Source organism: Populus trichocarpa, chromosome 2 (assembly GCF_000002775.5).
Source record: "Populus trichocarpa isolate Nisqually-1 chromosome 2, P.trichocarpa_v4.1, whole genome shotgun sequence".
NCBI classification, from domain to species: Eukaryota; Viridiplantae; Streptophyta; class Magnoliopsida; order Malpighiales; family Salicaceae; genus Populus; species Populus trichocarpa.
The window spans coordinates 6,780,862-6,798,328 of NC_037286.2; the positions used below are offsets into that span (position 1 = coordinate 6,780,862).

General features: G+C 33.4%; 2 protein-coding genes across 3 annotated transcripts; one reads left to right on the plus strand and one right to left on the minus strand.

Annotated features, from left to right (window-relative positions):
* Positions 1-1,083: 1,083 nt before the first annotated feature.
* On the plus strand, positions 1,084-5,121 carry LOC7463204 (2,3-bisphosphoglycerate-dependent phosphoglycerate mutase 1). The gene is made up of 9 exons (XM_024594452.2): positions 1,084-1,436; positions 1,948-2,219; positions 2,484-2,707; positions 3,010-3,128; positions 3,201-3,357; positions 3,489-3,590; positions 3,705-3,824; positions 4,662-4,721; positions 4,822-5,121. Exons 2-8 carry the CDS (start codon positions 1,949-1,951, stop codon positions 4,704-4,706), a joined length of 1,038 nt encoding a protein of 345 aa, XP_024450220.1. The 5' UTR covers positions 1,084-1,436; position 1,948; the 3' UTR covers positions 4,707-4,721; positions 4,822-5,121.
* Positions 5,122-7,592: 2,471 nt separating this feature from the next.
* Positions 7,593-12,629, minus strand: LOC7495142 (uncharacterized). 2 transcript variants are annotated; one of them, XM_006386335.3, is made up of 7 exons: positions 12,356-12,601; positions 11,159-11,234; positions 10,830-10,915; positions 10,569-10,745; positions 9,968-10,066; positions 9,233-9,475; positions 7,593-8,330 (listed from the first exon to the last, which is right to left on the minus strand). In XM_006386335.3, exons 3-7 carry the CDS (start codon positions 10,902-10,904, stop codon positions 7,866-7,868), a joined length of 1,059 nt encoding a protein of 352 aa, XP_006386397.2. In that variant the 5' UTR covers positions 10,905-10,915; positions 11,159-11,234; positions 12,356-12,601; the 3' UTR covers positions 7,593-7,865. The 2 variants fall into 2 exon arrangements, with proteins under 2 accessions (XP_006386397.2, XP_006386396.2); XM_006386334.3 differs by lacking the exon at positions 11,159-11,234 and having other exon boundaries at positions 12,356-12,629.
* Positions 12,630-17,467: the final 4,838 nt, after the last annotated feature.

Sequence of the window (17,467 nt, forward strand, 5' to 3'; positions counted from 1 at the left end):
AATATAATATTTAGTAAATTAAGATTGAATGATGAAATTGAAAATAAGAAAAACTTAAACAAGAGAGCCAAGAACAAAAAATAGAAATCAAAAGAGTAAGGATTGAATTAGAAATACCAACAACAAAAAGGATCAAGCGGTTATTTTAGAGGACGATAAAATGAGAGAAAAAAGCCCACCGACAACAAACCAACCACCCAACACCAACATGCGCTGCCTTTATAGAAAAATGATGTAGTGATGCTTCCAAAAATATGGTGGAATGATATATTTGGATGACTGGAGGTGCCACACACTAATGGGTTCCACACCAGCACTAACAACTTTTTATTTTTTTTATTTGTGAAAAGACCTAATTGGCTCTAAACTAACCTAATAATTATAAAAAAAAATCTATGTAAAGAAAATTGAAAAAGCCTCAAATATTTTTATTTTTTTTATCAAGGCGAATTTTATTTTTTCGACTTTCAAATGAATTTTAATCATTTTACTACGTATTTTTATTTTTATTTTTTATATCTAGTCAAATATCGAAGTACTTCTCATCTCATATAATAATTATTAAAAACCATTCTGAAAGTGTGAATTGCTTTTAAATTTTGTTGTTTTTAAAAACATTTTAATCATTTTATTGTGCATTTAAAATAAAATAAAAATTTATTTAGTCCTAATCAATTTGGTAATAACTAATTTTTTTGTGAAAAAAATTGAAAGCTCTCAAGTCTCAATAACTAGTTTTAAGAAAATTTTTTTTTATATGAAGAGTAAAATTATTATTATATTATTTCAATAAACAATATTTCTTAATATGGAGATATAATATTTTCCCAGCAACGCTTAGCTTTTGTTAATACACTCATTTTATTTATCAAAATCAAACAGAATACTCTAACTTAACAATTCCTAAAAAAAAGAGAACAGGAGTGTTTGATGTGTCGTGCTTGCCTGTAACGAGGGGAAAAGGAAACAAAACTACAGTACTACAGTAGAAAACAAACAGAGAGAAGGTAGGTGAGAGAGAGAGAGAGAGAGAGAGAGAGGAGAGGCAAAGAAGAGAGACAACAACCCGACGATTTGTTCTATAAAATACGAAGTAGCATTTTATTTTGTCAGCTCCCCTTCGCTGACGCTCACCTGTTAAAACACAGAGATAATAAATATACAAGTAGGAGAACAGTATTGAAATGGACACGTAACTAACTAAGCTGTTCTTTCTTCATCTTCTCCGTCAACTTTTCTCGTAATAAACTCTCCTCTGTTTTTGCACTCTTCCTCGTTTTCTTCGCTCTACTTCCTCTGATAATTATATAAATACCCCCTCTCAGGTCACTCCCCTTTCTGACTTTCTCTCTATTATATTACTCTGTACACCTTTTTTTCTCCCTTTTCCCTTTCCTTTGCCATTTTGGTTTCTGGGCTCCTTCTCTTCCTGAAAGGTAATTTGTTGCTTCAAAATAATCTGTGTTCTTGCTTTGTAATAATGTGTTTCTCTATTAATTCTGTCACTAAGTGATTGGTTTTAATTTGAGATATTTTGCTCGGACATGGCCGCCCTTCCGCAATAGATCTGTATTTGTGTGTGTGTGTATATATATATATTTTTTTTGTTGCCGCAACAACATGCGGCTTTTGTTGTTGGTCTTTTCTTTATTCTTGCTCTCTCCCTCTCTATTAACATTGGTTATGTTGGATCTTATTTGAGTTACATATGTTTGAATCTTTTTGGCGCTTCTTGAGTTCCTAGGCGTCTATTCTGCCTTCTTTTATTATCAGTGTTGATTTAATTTGCTAGTTTTGTGAAAAAGAATACACTATGTGCTATTTCTGTAATGCCTTCAAAGCTACTGTAGATTCGTGTATCTTTCTACTCACTGTGTTGAAGTAGATGTTGGTCCTTGAATGGAAGAAACCCACTTGTATAATTATTTGTGGGTCTTGGATTTTCAGGATGGCCACTTCTGTGTTTCACCGACCCCTAGGGACTGCTCAGCCCCATCAACACTTCCAGAACTCTGGTTTTCGTCATGAGTTTGGCCATGCTTCGGTGAAACTGACATTTAAAGGTTTTAAGGTTGAGACTGGATTGTCAAGAAGAGGAGGTTATAGTTCTTGTAAGAGAAAATTTGGTGTTATTCAAGCCTCAGCTTCTCATACATCAGTGGTTCAACCAGTTTCATATCCCCCAAATAACAGCACCGATGAGTTGCGAAAGAAATCAAGTAAGCCTGTTTCATTTTTTTTCCGAAACTCATATTTATCAAAGCTTAGATGTTCATATCAATTGCCAATTTTATCCTCGAAAAGGTCTCCTTACGTATGGATGTGGCCACATAGATCATAAGACTCTGAAATGCAGTATAGCAAAAATATCATGACAATATATAATTTGATCCATATTTTTTATCTGGCGTCCAACCCAAATTTTGGAGCTGAGTTTTTTCTTATTGTGAAACTTCTCAATGCCATATCATAATCAATTTCAGGTGAAGCAGCTTTGATCCTGATTAGGCATGGTGAGTCACTATGGAATGAAAAGAACCTGTTCACAGGCTGTGTTGATGTGCCATTGACAAAGAAGGGTGTGGAGGAGGCAATTGAAGCTGGTAAGAGAATCAGCAACATACCTGTCGACATGATATACACATCAGCCTTGATCCGTGCACAAATGACTGCTATGCTTGCCATGACCCAGCACCGTCGCAAAAAGGTAGATTGGTAAAACATGCCATTGGTTGTTAGAAAACACAATTTTTAGCTAGTGGCATTCAAATCTCAGAAGCTATTCGTAATAGTAGATAAATATGTCGCTCCGACGCTAATCTGAGCTAAACCAGCATTATTGGTTACCGGTCAATAATTACTCAGGCTAGTACGTCTGAAACTTATTTGTATATAATGCAGTAAGAAATGTTAAAATGGACTTATTTATAAGACTCCATTTTTTCCTCAAAAGTTCTTTAATTTTCTCTTCTTTAGTTGCTACCATATTGACTATCACACTTGTGGCAGGTTCCTATCATTTTACATAATGAGAGTGAACAGGCAAGGGAATGGAGCCAAATTTTTAGTGAAGATACAAAAAAGCAATCCATCCCCGTTGTAACAGCTTGGCAATTAAATGAAAGAATGTAATGATATTGTCTCCTTTTCTCATGCAATCCCCATGTTATGTGCAAATTATGAACTGATCTTCTCTACAGGTACGGGGAATTGCAGGGTCTCAATAAGCAGGAAACAGCAGACAGGTTTGGGAAGGAAAAGGTTCATGAGTGGCGGAGGAGTTATGACATACCTCCACCCAATGGCGAGAGTTTGGAAATGTGTGCTGAAAGAGCAGTTGCTTATTTCAAAGATCATGTATGCATGACTATGCCTTGCTATTCCTAGTTCTCTTATGGTTTGCTCGCCATTGATTGGATGGTTTACTTAAAGATTAGAGCAATTGTATACAATTCATTTGCCCCTGACCACAGAATATTGTGTTGCAGATTGAACCTCAACTTCTATCTGGGAAGAATGTGATGATTGCTGCCCATGGGAATTCACTCAGGTCCATAATCATGTACCTTGACAAATTAACTTCACAGGAGGTGATAAACTTTTTACTTTGATACTGGGGTGTTCCCTATATTGAGCATCTCTGTGTTATCTCTTCTTTGTCATTGTCGTCTTAACTATATTTTGGTCATGTTTTGTTCTGACAGGTTATCAACTTAGAATTATCAACTGGAATACCAATGCTTTACATTTTCAAAGGGGGAAAATTCATTAGGAGAGGAAGTCCTGCAGGACCAACCGAGGCTGGCGTGTATGCATATACTAGGGTATGCAACTTCTGGTCATCCTAACAGTTTCTGAACTTGAAAATTTTCATTCTGGCTTAAGTTTATATTTGCGTGATTTTAAGCATGGGATAGATGATTTAGTTCAACAGTTGTAACCTGTCTGAAACTAGCATGGAAATGTTTTTCTTGAAAACAAGTCATCATACAGATTTTAATTGCCCTATTCAATTAATGAAGCCACCATCCAAAACATGCATGCCTGTGTCTGAGAGTAACCTTTCTGAGTTCCCATTGAGGCCATCAGATCAATTATCCTAATTAATTGAACTGCAATATAATCTTTTTCAGTAATTTACTTTTGTTGCTAAGAACATGCTTCTCAGATTGGCTGGTAAGCCCTAGGTCGAGAAAGCATAGGCAGAATTGGTGGTGTCATTACCTAGGAAGTATGGATATCACACAGAGATGCATAAAAAATATTATACTAACATGTTATTAAGGAAAACCGAAAAAAATACTAAGAATTCATTGTGTGTACAAGAATGAATACTATTATCTTTTGTTTTTGCCTATGACATGATTATCACTTGAATAGCTGAATACTCTTGGAGTCCAATCATGTATTAACAGTCGTGCAGTACTCATGTCTTACAAGTCCCCATCTTATGTGGGCAAGATATGAATGCTTACTGTAGCAGAAGTGTCGTTGCTGCATGGTTCGTTACCCAGTTCTCATTCTAAGAAAGGAAAATATGCCAGATAATTGCTGATGATGTCCTCTTTCTTTTGCTGTTGTTCATTTACATGATGCTATTTCCCTCAAGTACCTAACAGAATATGACCTCACTACTTTCGCAACTTTAAATGTTGTTGCAGAGTTTAGCTCTATATAGGCAGAAGTTAGATGATATGCTGCATTAGCATGCTCACATATTGGTAAGTTCTATTACTTCTTATCATCTTCTGGATCTAACCTCAATCACTGGCTCCTCCTTTGCTTCCTTAGATGAGTACCAACATTCCTTCTCTTTTTCAGGGGGCCATCTTCATCTGCATTAATGTTCATGATAGCTGTTGGTGTCATAAATAAGAAAACGCAGAAAAGCTAGTTATGTGATACGTTTGGGAACACGCAAATATGGTCATCTTACCCAACCAGTAGGACGGACAGCTTTCTACTGCTATTATTTTTTAATATATATAATTTTTCTGCGTGTTTCAGTTGGGTCCTTAACCATGTTTCTTCCGAGGAAGACGTAGGATTCTTGATAGTGATGTTTAAATGTTGTAAAAGATGGACCGAAGTGAAATACGAGTATTCTTTTTTATGGTACCATTTAGCTATTACAATGTGCACAGAGTGATACGAGAGTAATTTCCTCCCTCTGTGTTTTGTTATTTCTCGCCATGGATTTGGATCCTGGAACATGATGAATCATGTTGTAGAATCCACATCTTTGGATTCAAATCAACGGTAATGATTAAGTCTTGAATTCATAAATGGATATGGATAGTTTTCCAAATATGGTAGAGTTTAAAATAAAATCAAACTCGGTTAAAATTTTACGAATGGGATTTAAATAGGATCCATTATGTTCTCCAGAACATGACTAGGTGACTGTTTGGCCGTGCTGTATTTACGAGAAACATTTTTAAAATGTAAAATATATATAAAGGTATTGTTAACATGTTTTTTAGTAAAAAAAACTAATCACCAATTAAAAATTTGATGTATATTTTTTAAATATTGAGATTATGGCATATTAAATGAAAAAAATATATTGAGATAACAACATATTAAATCAAGATGAGCATTAAATGTTTAAGGATAAAAGAAATTAAAATAATTATGAAAGCTTGATTTCTAATTAAACAAATGTTTAAGGATGAAAATAAAATAAAAATATTTAATTAAAAAAAATTACCCAATTCAACTTGAAAAAATATATGCCCGCCAAACATTTGATCCAGATCATAAGAATATATTACCCTGTAAAAAGAAAATTAAAAAAAAAATTATGAAGTCCAATTTTCATCAAACCTATTGAAAGACAATAAAAAAAAATCAATTTAAAAAAATGACCTTAGTCAACCCAATTTAATTTGCCAAACCCGCGATCTAGGACATGAAACCGAGATGACCCTATATAAAGCAAATCGAAAAAATTATGAAGCTTAAATCCCAACCAACTAAATATTGAACGATAAAACTGAAAAGAAAAGAGATAAATTTAAAAAACATGAAAGAAAAAAATAATCTAAGATCACGAGACTGGGATCACACCATGGAAAGCAAATCGAAAAAAATCACGAAACCCAATCCCCAATTAACTCAATGTTGAAGGATAAAATTAAAAAAATAAATAAAAATTGACCAAAAATAGCAATGAAAAAAATAAAGACTAATTTTGACACAAGAAAAAATTGACAGTCCACTCTGTTTCTGTTATTTTGGACAAGGCAAGGTGTGAAAATCGAGGAGACGAGAGAAAAGAGAAGAGAAAAAAAAAGAAAAGAAAAGTGGGTTGCTAGAGCCACAACGCCACTCCTCTAGTGGCACGCGCCATCAAAAAATGAAGACCTTGTTGAGACGATACCAGTGCCACCAAAGAAGAACCCTTTCGAAGCTTGGAGGAAGCTGCCCGTGCCATCACAGTGCAACAATTTTCCTCACACGATAGCATAGTTGTTGCTTGTGTCAATAAAGTTTTCCCTTCTCATTCAATTTAGTCTCTAATCTAGCAAAATAATAGGGCTAAATATTTATCTCGGTTTCAAAATCGATCACTTGAAGCTTCAATTGTTTTAAATCAATAAGATAAAATTTTATTTTGTCAAACCAATCATTATTCGAGCGCTGAAATTTTTTCTTAACATTGCAAGATCTCTATATCTAGGCATCAAAACAAATCATCAAGTCTAATCTCAAATGAACTCAATAAAAAAAGATCAAATTGAAATAAAAGTTTGGCAATCTAAAAAAATCAAAAGGCAAAAATAGAAAAGAAAAGAGTAGAACACTCTCCACTTCTCCCTTCCCCCTTCCCAATCAATTTAGTCCATGATCTAGCAAAACAAGGGGCCTAAACACTTGTCTCATATTAAAATTTAATCCTCAAAATTTTAATTATTTTTAGATAAATAGAACTTGATCTTATTTTTTTAAATTGAGCATTAACCTAATGTTGGAATTTTTTCTCGACAGAAAGATCCTCATATCTAGACAATTGAAACAAATTATCAAGTCTAAATCTTAAATCATTACAATAATTAATTTAAAAAAAATCTAGTGATCAAGATAAATAAATAAAACATTATTAATACTATTACAATTTACAATGTTTTTTCTGTGAGTGTGGGTACAATATTAATGAGAAGCAGGGAAGATACGTTTGGAACACTTACAATCCTTTTTTAAAATAACATCTTTTTTAAATAAAAATATCAGTTTTTTTTTCCTCTATTTAAAATCCTAATTAAAAATTGCTTAATTTACTTGAAGTGCTCATTTACGAAGCAAATGGACAGATGAAAATTAAACCGATATGTATGGACCAGTGTATCGACGTCTTGGTGCGTATTCTCGTAATGAGTTTGCTACTGTAAAACCCGCCTGAACCTGAAACACAGAGATTACGATGTACATTTTACGTAGAAAGGAACATCATCTTTAGGACACCTAGCAGCGAGCAGAAGTTCAAGACGGCACAACTGCACAAACTGTACATCAGAGAATGATATCATTTTAGAATCCGGGAGGGAGGGCACGATTTGTCAACAAGTAAATTCACAAAAAACAAGAAACGATTTTCAGAAACAGACTCGCCCTTATGCCTGGTAAAAAGTTTTGTACCAACTGAGGAGAATCAAGATACACGGGGACATGGAAGAGTGCATTTGATGCTTGCTCCGACCGCCATATCATGAAACTCAGTGATGAAAAATCATTCACTAAATTCGATGATGTTATCAATACAACTTAATAGAAAATCTTGATATTGTAGTCTCTAATTAAAATGATACGTCAGCTGTCAGCTGTCCTACACCAACCGCTGTCAGGTCATTCTGCCTTGGCAAAATTCAAGCATGTGCTTTGTCATCAGGTTTCACGTCAGTACGATGCGGATCTTCCGACTCTGACTCTGATTCTTTCTTACCACCATCAATCACTAAAGTATTTTCATCAGTGAAAACAGTATCTGAATCTATTCCATGAGGCATGGAACCTTCTGTTTTATCATCGTCAGAAGCATCAGAATTTGAGTCCAAGTTGAGTGAGTCCAAGGTAGCAGATGCCAGGTCCGGTTGTGGTGCTGCTGAGGGAGAACTCGCTCTTGTCCAAAAAGAAGGCATCCTCTTGTCATCCTCCTTCATCCTCTCCGCATACTTAGTTATATCAAAACCTACACTATCTTTTCCACCAAATGCAGCTTCGAGATAGTCCATATCAAATAGATCTTCCACTATTTTCATAGTGTTGATTTCATCAGAGTAAACAAACTTGACTTTATTGTAAGTTTTAGGCTCTAAAAAGGCTTTTGCCACCTGCAATGAAAGATTATCCTGACATCAGTAGCAGACTAGCATATAGAGTGTAGAGCTAGAAATCAGAAAGACTAACCAGAAATAATCTAATAGCTAATGCTCAGAGACACCAACAAAAGCTAAAGGAAGACATTAAACTGAAATTAATCATTGATCCATACAATTCACACTTAAAACTAAAACAGTTTTGCATCGAATTTTGCAAATACATTCACGACATTAAAGATTGGAAACTAAAAAATGCAGCCACAATCACAAGTTGAGGCCAGCCCTGATGCATGGGAGTGATCGTTGGCTATTGAAGCAACAACATAAACATAAGATGGCAACGGTGGGAATCTGTATGCTAAGGTGGATGTATGGTAACAAAAGAATGGATAAGATTAGAAATGAACACATCCGCCAAAAGTTCCATGTAGCACTCATCAGTGAAACAAGGAGAAAGGGGGCCTAAGTGGTTTGGCCATGACCAATGTAGGACACCAAAGCCCTGGTTCAGAGAAGTAATAAGCTGCAGTAGTAAGGGGAAGGGGGGAAGAGGGAGCCTTAATCTAATGTGTGGAAGTGGTATCTGAGGGTTAAAAGCTCTCAAAATTGAGGTAAATTTGGTGTACAAACATGAGGATTGGTGCAAAAAGATTTATATAGCCAATCCCAACTAGTTTGATATTGAGGCTTGGTGATGGTGGTTGTTGTAATCTAATTTCTAGCAATCAGTTAGGCGGTATACACAAACAAAAATAGATTATCCACAATATAATCGATAATCACAAATTTATATTTGCAAGAGCCAAAATAAAGTATTTTTTTTTATCAAACTATTAGAAATTTAAAGCATCATGAAAAGGAAAATAAATTTAAAGCAGCATGGAAAAGGATAGCAGAAACAGGCAACAGGTTACCATCCAGAATGGTTCAAAGAACTTTGGAGGATTATACAGAATTGCCAGGCCCAGGCGTTCCGGATAATGGTCTTGTAAAACATGGGCTGTTTCGCGTGTCACCTTCAATGAGATATGAGATAAATTGAAACCACTGAAATCAATCAGCCAGACCATCTGCTCCTGGTCTGGTGGCAAATTTAAAATGGCATTCTCCATGCAATACACCAAATACTTAATTTGTCCTTTTATTGACTTGGAGTTCTGCAGTCAAAATGAACTTGAAGTTATTACAGGTAACCAACATAAAAATGAAGTAGATTAGTTTTGAATTTGATCCCTGAGAGATGATGTTTCTGTACATACTTAAATTACAAAAGATCTCAGCATCATGCCAAACAGATTGGTTTTACACATAAAATATTGTCACTAAGGATTGCAGTAAGGTTGATATTCTCAATGATGCATGAAATTCACACACTGGATCGACTTCAAGTATAAATCACCATGAATCTTGTGGGAGGAGAAGAATCATGTGATTATATTGTTTGGCCTGAGTCCTGACCCAAAGCTAATCCTTTGAATATTAGGTGTCAGAGTCATGACCAAACAGTTGGCCTTTTTTTCTCTTACTCTGGATTAAGAGCATGTCCTAGTGATGTATCTACATGGACCAAGTTTCTCTTCAAATCTAAGAAATAGCAACCTCACAAACCACAAGACAGAAAAAAGTCAGGAGAAATTGTCAGATGAAACCTGGCAACTAGGTCTCATGACAAGAACTGTTCTTCCATGCTTGTCAACATAACTTGATCTGTAGATTTTCCCTGTATGTGCTTCATGCGCAATCTCTTCCTGCGTTACAAACAAAAACAGTAACAGAATTAAACACCATTGCATGAGTAAATCCACAACTAAAACAAACTTGACCAGTCCAAGAACCCACAGTGCTGAGTTCCTAGTGGAAATTATTACTAATTGTACTGGGACTTACAGACGCAAACCAATGCCAATATGTCTTAATTTCGTGTGTTATAAATAATAGGTGGCAGTTTCAATATGCTTGAACCCATAACAGGTACGTTTTGAGTTAAAGCTTCTTGAAAAGCTTTGTAAAATTAGCCCCAGGTTAGTATTCTGTCAAACATGACTGGGGACCATTTTCCCAGTGCAACAAAATGCACGAAATGGATGTAGGAAAGCTTCAAGACTCATTCATTGCTCATTAAAGTTCAAGCAGACCATTGAAATTGAACCCTACCAAATTTTCACCCATTGATCAAGACTTAGACACTAGAGCAAATCTTTACTCGCAAAGACTAGAGATAATCAAGAATGAGAAGAAATGCCAGTGTACCCAGCGAATCTCTTCTGGTTTGTATGCTACTCTCCATTTTAAGGTTTCTTTCAGCATTTTCAGTGCCTTCTTGACATTCCAATTCCGTGCCCTTAGATGCCTTTCAATTGAAGCATCGGAGCAATAAATAGACAGCTTCTCTGGCAGCGGCCCCACCAACCTTTTTACCTCATTAACCTGCATACTTGAAAGAGTCACAAGCTTGAAAGTTTCTCTCCAATATGAAGTAACAAATGTGACGAGCAGATGAGATGGACATACCTTTTCCTGCTGGTGTTCAGTTGTCAAAGGCTTCTCAAAGCCATTTGAAGAGGATCTCTTTACACCCTCACTCATTTTAAGTTTCCCTGTAAGCCAATATTTGATATTACACTATTACATCATAATCTATGTTTCCTTGTAGTCTATATTTTGTATCCTTTTAATTGCAAGGAGTTTTTCAAGAACCAGACATCATTCCATATACAAGTATTTCATAAGATGATATAACAAAAGCTTGCGGATACCTTAAATTATTTATTCTTTTTCCAGCCAGGATGAAAATTATTTGTTACACTGCAGAAGTTAAAGTTACAAGAAAATCTACTTACAGTAATCTTTTTCTGATCTCAAAGGAATTGTTGGGAAGAGAAAAGCAGTTTCGATAAAACACTGAATCTTTTGTTGCTGGAGGCATACAGGCTTTAGTAAAATATAGTCAACTTAACCAAAGACTCAACACATTTACATATGCTGAACCACATGAAAGATAGTATCAAGCAGCAATAAAAACAGAGTCGATATATTTTCTCCACGCTATCTTGATCTCCAAACCCTATTTCTTGATGTTAAATTATCAGAGCGTATGTATAAGATCATATTTAAGCATAGTTCTTAACGATCAATACCTCTTAGTGTAGGCTAGGAAACAATTGGATGGAAAAGCTCACGAAGTCACAATTAGTTATTTCAAGCGGTGCCAGGAAATGAATCCAAAACTTATAAGAGAGATACAGTTCTGTAATCATGTTAAAAAATCAGTCTACCCCTGACATTATATTTAAGCATCTACTCGAAGTGGATGCCAACTCCCGGTACTTCTTTAATGACTAGGAGAAACAAGTCAGTAGCCCACCAAGGAAAAATGTACTCTACTCCAAATTTTGGCACCTAACTGAAGTGCAAAATTAATGGGTTGGGCAAATCAATTGTTATGATGAATCGGTATATTCTTATTTTAACAAAAAGTTGAAGTTTTTTTTTGCCATACTCCTTCCTCTTACTGAGCTACCGGTTACAATGGATGGCACTTGCATTATTTTACTTAAAAGAAAATACAACAATTCCTATCTTTCAGTATTCGGCAATGCTCTGTAACAGCACAGCTTCAGTGACACTAAAATTAGACAAATCTTCCTGTTAGTCCATACAAAAAACTAACACCCGCTCCACGACCCCAATTCTACTATTCATTTTTATTTTTATTTTGGACGCAGGGGCATAAATTTGGGTTTCCAAAGCCGATACATGAACGTCTTGATCGATCAAACGATTGTAACTGAGATTTAACATAAGCCCTTTTTTTGTTCTAAAGATCTTCTCTTTTTTCCCTTCCTTTTCATTTTACGCACCGGTGGCGCATACCCAGCTACGCTAAATCACGCCTTGTATTATATTTCGATAAATCGAAAAGAAGAAGAAAAAAACATAATTGACCCACGAAACCACGTAGATCATTATAAGCAAAAATCAAATCTGAACCTGGATTTCACAAGAAAAGAAAAGAAAAATCAAAGTGACAAACAAACCTGTTTGATTCAGCAATTAGGAAGCCTAAAAAAGGGGGGATAAGACCGATTCTTCAGGTTTGAGTTTTTCAACTGATAGAAACCGGTTGTATGTCTTGAGGAATACAAGGAGTGAAGGTGGTTGCTGTGATCAATTTTGAAAAGTAGCTGTTTTGGATCCACACTCGCACACGACACAGGTTTCTCTCGTGACCGAATTGGATATTAAGAAGCCGGGAAAAAAAATATAATACTAGTATGAGCTGGTAATGCTTTGTCTTTTTATGCAATAATTTATTTGAATTATTTCTTACAACTCACATGTGTACATGTCGTTTTGGACACATGCTCCTCCTCTTTGTCTAACAATGGAGAAGTCGTGAATGACCCTATCCAGGAGTAACATATACAATTTAGTATGAAGGTTTTGGTGATTTCTTAAGGGCCATTTTGACCTTTTGGAATGTCCGAGGGATCATCAGCCTTTGCGATTCCATGTAAAGGACTTCGCTGTTGGTGTAAAGCTTACTTTCGTCCCTTTTCTCTTGATTTTTTACTGTTCTGGGCCTTTTACTTTGATTTGTGTTAATATGAGCCCTTTACTCCCCATTTATGTTAGAAAAATATCCTTAGAATTTAGAAAGGCTCATATGTCATGTAGATTTTAAATTAAGCGACAATTAAGACTTAAAGTCTATTAAATTCTAGTAGTGGGCCAGGTATATTCATGATGGATTGATGTGTAAAAATTAGGTTATATATAAAAGGTTCTTAAATAGGCGCAAAAGAGGTAATGAAAGGTTTGGTGTCTTTCATTCACACAAAGTAACCCTAAAGTTTGGCATAGATTATAAGACTTTTTATTCTTGAAAACAAAACGATTTTTGGTCAATTGCTTTAATACTTAACCAATCATGGCAGAAAGTGTGTATCGTAATAATTTTCCGCTATATTTATATGCTTAGCATATTAAAATTATCTTACATGTGGTATTAGAGTCTCCTTCTTGTTATATTGATTAGTGTTAATTTAATATTATTTCGGTGATTATGGTATAATCATACAATGAAATTTTGGACACTTGAATTTATTTATTTTTTAAATGGAGGATGAAATCGAGACCTAGTCCCTATGTATCCAAAAATTCAAGCGGCACATGCCACTAAGTTAAAGTGCTTTTTGATTTTAATTTTTATTTTTCATTTATGATTTATTCCAATTGAGAGGAGACCTAATTTATGCATAGAGTGGCTAGTTAGAGACATTGAAAGCTAGAGACATGGAAGCTGATATGGATGGAAAATATTGATTATGAGGTGTTGGAGCGATCTAGTCGTTTAAGTTTAATGTAATGTAGTTCGGCAAACTTGCATCTACATCTTAATTATCAAATTATACTTGAATATTATATTATTTTATTTGTCCAAGTTATAGAGTACAATATCCACTTGATAAATCCATACCAAAACTTTTACACTTAAAGATATTATTTCTTTAATATTTTTCTCTCACTTAAATATGTCATTTTCAAGATTTTTCACTGGTGAAAATATCTCACTAATACCAAGAGTTTTTACCTAACTCATAAATATTTACAAGAGTGATTTTGTTATCACAATTAAAGATATGTCATTTTCAAGACTTTTCATTGGTGAAAATATCTCACCAATACCAAGAGTTTTTACCTAACTCATAAATACTTACAAGAGTGATTTTGTTATCACAATTAACTATTTTAATAGAATGAATAATATTATTGAAATTTGTAATATTTCTATATCTCACAATATAGCACTTAAAGGATTTGAAGGCGTTTAAGTGTAGTGAAAATGAAATTAAATATCCTTGTGCTAAAATATAAAGGTTTAATAACATCACTTAGAGTATAATCAATTATTGATGATTTAAGTGTGAGTGTTTCCATTTACTATATATTTTGAACTTTATAAATATATTTTCACCTTTCAGGTGGTATCATATAGGCCAAGTAGGAAAATATTAGAAAAAATATCCTTAAAATGACCCATATGTTATGTAGATTTAAATTAAGTGATAATTAAAGCTTATTGTCTATTGGACTCTGGTAGCGGGCCAAGCATATCCATGATGGATGGATATGCAAAAGTTATGTTATATATTAAGGATCCTTAGTCTAGCCAAAAAAGGTTAATGAAAAGTCATGTGTCTTCCATCCATATAAAACAACCTTAAATTTTGACATGAATTAGAAGACTTTTTATTTTTTACAACACAAAGATTTGTGGATAATTGCTTCGATATTTATTCATTCACGGCAGGAGGTATGCATCCTATTAATTTTTTGTTATGTTCACATGCTTGACATATTGAAGTTATCTTACAATTTAGTCATTAATTAGTCCATTTATCATGCTTTGTTTTTTTATTGCAATAGCATGTCTACTTGCTCTCTTTGTATGAAGGTGTTTGTTATTAGGCTTGACTAAGAAAGAAATATGGCATCCTAAGTTAGGGGTTTTTCAATCAACAACTAAATCACATCAAGGATTTATTGTCAAAATATATTATATTATATTTAGACTAGTGAGTAAGGATGTTTAATTTATCATAACAAGAGCATACAAAACATAAAAAATTGTTCAAGATAAGCCTGAAGTGTATACAATTTTAAATCTATAAATATAAAAAATAAGATTTAAGATAAATACGCTTTTAACATATATATATAAAATCAAAGTCCTGGCATGCATTCTAATAATAAAAACTTAAATTAAAACAAAGAATAATACTTACTTGTTGAAGCATGTTAAAATAATAAAACTTTTGTTATTGTTAATTATGAATTATTTGTCATTAAAGCTTTATTCCTTGTCGCTTGTGTAACTGAGATGTTTTCAAGATGTATCTCAAGACTCCAACAACTCCAGCTTAATTCAAATAGACTTCTAAGTATGATCTTTGAGCCAGAATAAAAGAACTCAAATATTTCAACAAAGTACAAACCTAAGATCTATATTTGGGGAAAAAATCAAAGTATAAAAGAGAATAAAAACACTAAAAATGAGATGAGAAAGAGTGTGGAAGAAATTAATAAAATCAAGTTTGAAACTCTTCTTTCATCCCCTTTTTATAGTGAATTTTGAAAGTTCAAAAATTAAAAAATTAATAATAATTAAAGTCTACTGTTATCAACCTTTAATTAGTTATCATAAATCAAAAATTAAATATAGAAAAGCCAATGGTTCTTTGAGTAGAAAAACTAGGAGTTTTTTTAAAATTAATTTTTAATTCATCTATAATTTATTTAATTTATGTTAATTAAACAAATTTCAAACAAAAATATTAATTAAATTTATTGTTGTGCCAAGTTGACCAATGTTCCATAAAACATGGTAAAATGTCTTTTCTTGTATTCATCTCATAAGACTTTTAGCTTTCTTGTTTCCTCTGTTCCGTAGAACATGGAATCAACTTTGTATTTGTCCTGCTGCTCTTTTCTTAACTTCGTGAAAATTTGAACTAAACTGGTGGGTTTTCTTCATTATTTTCAAGTATTCATGAGATATTTGCCTTTTCATAATTTTGAGTCAATTTCTTTTAATTTAATGGGCAGCCGTCTTTATTTGATATTTGTCGGCAACGGATGCCGGTGGAGGAACCAATTAATAGCAGGAGTTGGCCTCGGCACAAATAAAAAAGTAGGAGATCCAAGGTGAGTCCAAATCAAGAGTTGAAGGACCCCATTAACCTTTAAACCTCAGCTATTCCATTCGTGTCCGATGGATTGAGATTTTCTTTTCTTTTCTTTTAAAAAAAAAAAACACAACCATTTTGAACAAAGCAGGTGATTTGATCCGAAGGATACAAATAAACAGAAGGGTCGGACCTTCCAGCTATCGTGGACCATATATTATGCCACGCGCTAAGGACACCCTTCACATTTATTGCATTATAGCGCGTGTATTGATCACCAACCAACCATGTTCTTGGAAGTCTAGCCTAATTATTTTTTATAAATATATATATCATAAATTCAACCATATCTCTTATTTTCAATTAATCACGGAACCAAATCGCCATCACTATCTTCAAACGCAAAAAAAAAAAAAAAGTAATAAATAAAAAGAGGACTGGAAAATGAATGGAGGAGAGCACCCACGTGATCGCTTGGATGGAGCGTATGAATGAGGAGTGAGGAAAACCGTTTTTTACTCTGTACAATGAATGTTATTTGTGTTCGAAAAAGGGCATTTCATTATAAATAAACAAAAGATGAACAGATAAGACTTCATGGTGGGTTTGACCAAAAAATACAAACAAACAGATAAGACTTCAGACTCACGTGCCCGGTTCCTTGTGCGGTAGTTCGTTAACATTTCTTTTCTTTACCCATGGACAATCTACAATCTATCTGATCCACGTTGGGGGGGGAAAATCAGAAAAATATATATATTCAGTTTGTTTTTTTTTTATATAAGAAAATCTTAAATATAAATTGAAAACCTATACAAGTATTTAATTAAATAAATCAAGAATTATTTATGCTTATAAATATATATATATATATATATAAAAGTAATTAAAAAATACTAAAATGAAAAAACCAAAATCAATTGAATCAATTGACCCGACCCGGCCGGCCTAGGCTTAAAAATTCAATATATGAATGTCAAAATATTTAATCTTGTAACATGAGTTACTCGTTTATGTCTAATAACTTTGTTTATTAGAATCAATTTTTTATTTAATTAAATGTTAATAAAAATAGATACATGTATAAAATCAATTGAATAAAATTTTAAAAAAATCATTTAAGATTGCACATATTATAATAAAAATATTGTTGTTTTATGTGAAAACCCAGTAAAAACAAAACAATATCCAACTAAAGAATAAATTGGAAAGTTAAGATAGATGCGGATATAAATACCTAATATTGAAACACAAGCCACAGACCCAATTATATTTAATAATATTATTTATTAAAACCAAAGTTTTATTTAATAAGATAAAAAACAACACGCCTACATAATGATTGAATAAGATTAAAAAGAAAGAAATTTAAGTGGGCAACATAGAAAACAAATATCCCATGACATCATAAAAAAAAATGAAAATATATTCGTAAACTAAATAAAAAATTAAATCATATTT

Bases quoted from the DNA above. Each gene is read 5' to 3' on its own strand.
- LOC7463204 (XM_024594452.2), top strand. From the start codon at position 1,949: ATGGCCACTTCTGTGTTTCACCGACCCCTAGGGACTGCTCAGCCCCAT. The intron at 3,591-3,704 runs GTGATAAACTTT...TTGTTCTGACAG, and splicing joins ACAAATTAACTTCACAGGAG to GTTATCAACTTAGAATTATC. The intron at 3,825-4,661 runs GTATGCAACTTC...ATGTTGTTGCAG, and splicing joins GCGTGTATGCATATACTAGG to AGTTTAGCTCTATATAGGCA.
- LOC7495142 (XM_006386334.3), bottom strand. From the start codon at position 10,904: ATGAGTGAGGGTGTAAAGAGATCCTCTTCAAATGGCTTTGAGAAGCCT. The intron at 10,746-10,829 runs GTATGTCCATCT...TCAAGTATGCAG, and splicing joins CTGAACACCAGCAGGAAAAG to GTTAATGAGGTAAAAAGGTT. The intron at 10,067-10,568 runs GTACACTGGCAT...TTTGTAACGCAG, and splicing joins AACCAGAAGAGATTCGCTGG to GAAGAGATTGCGCATGAAGC.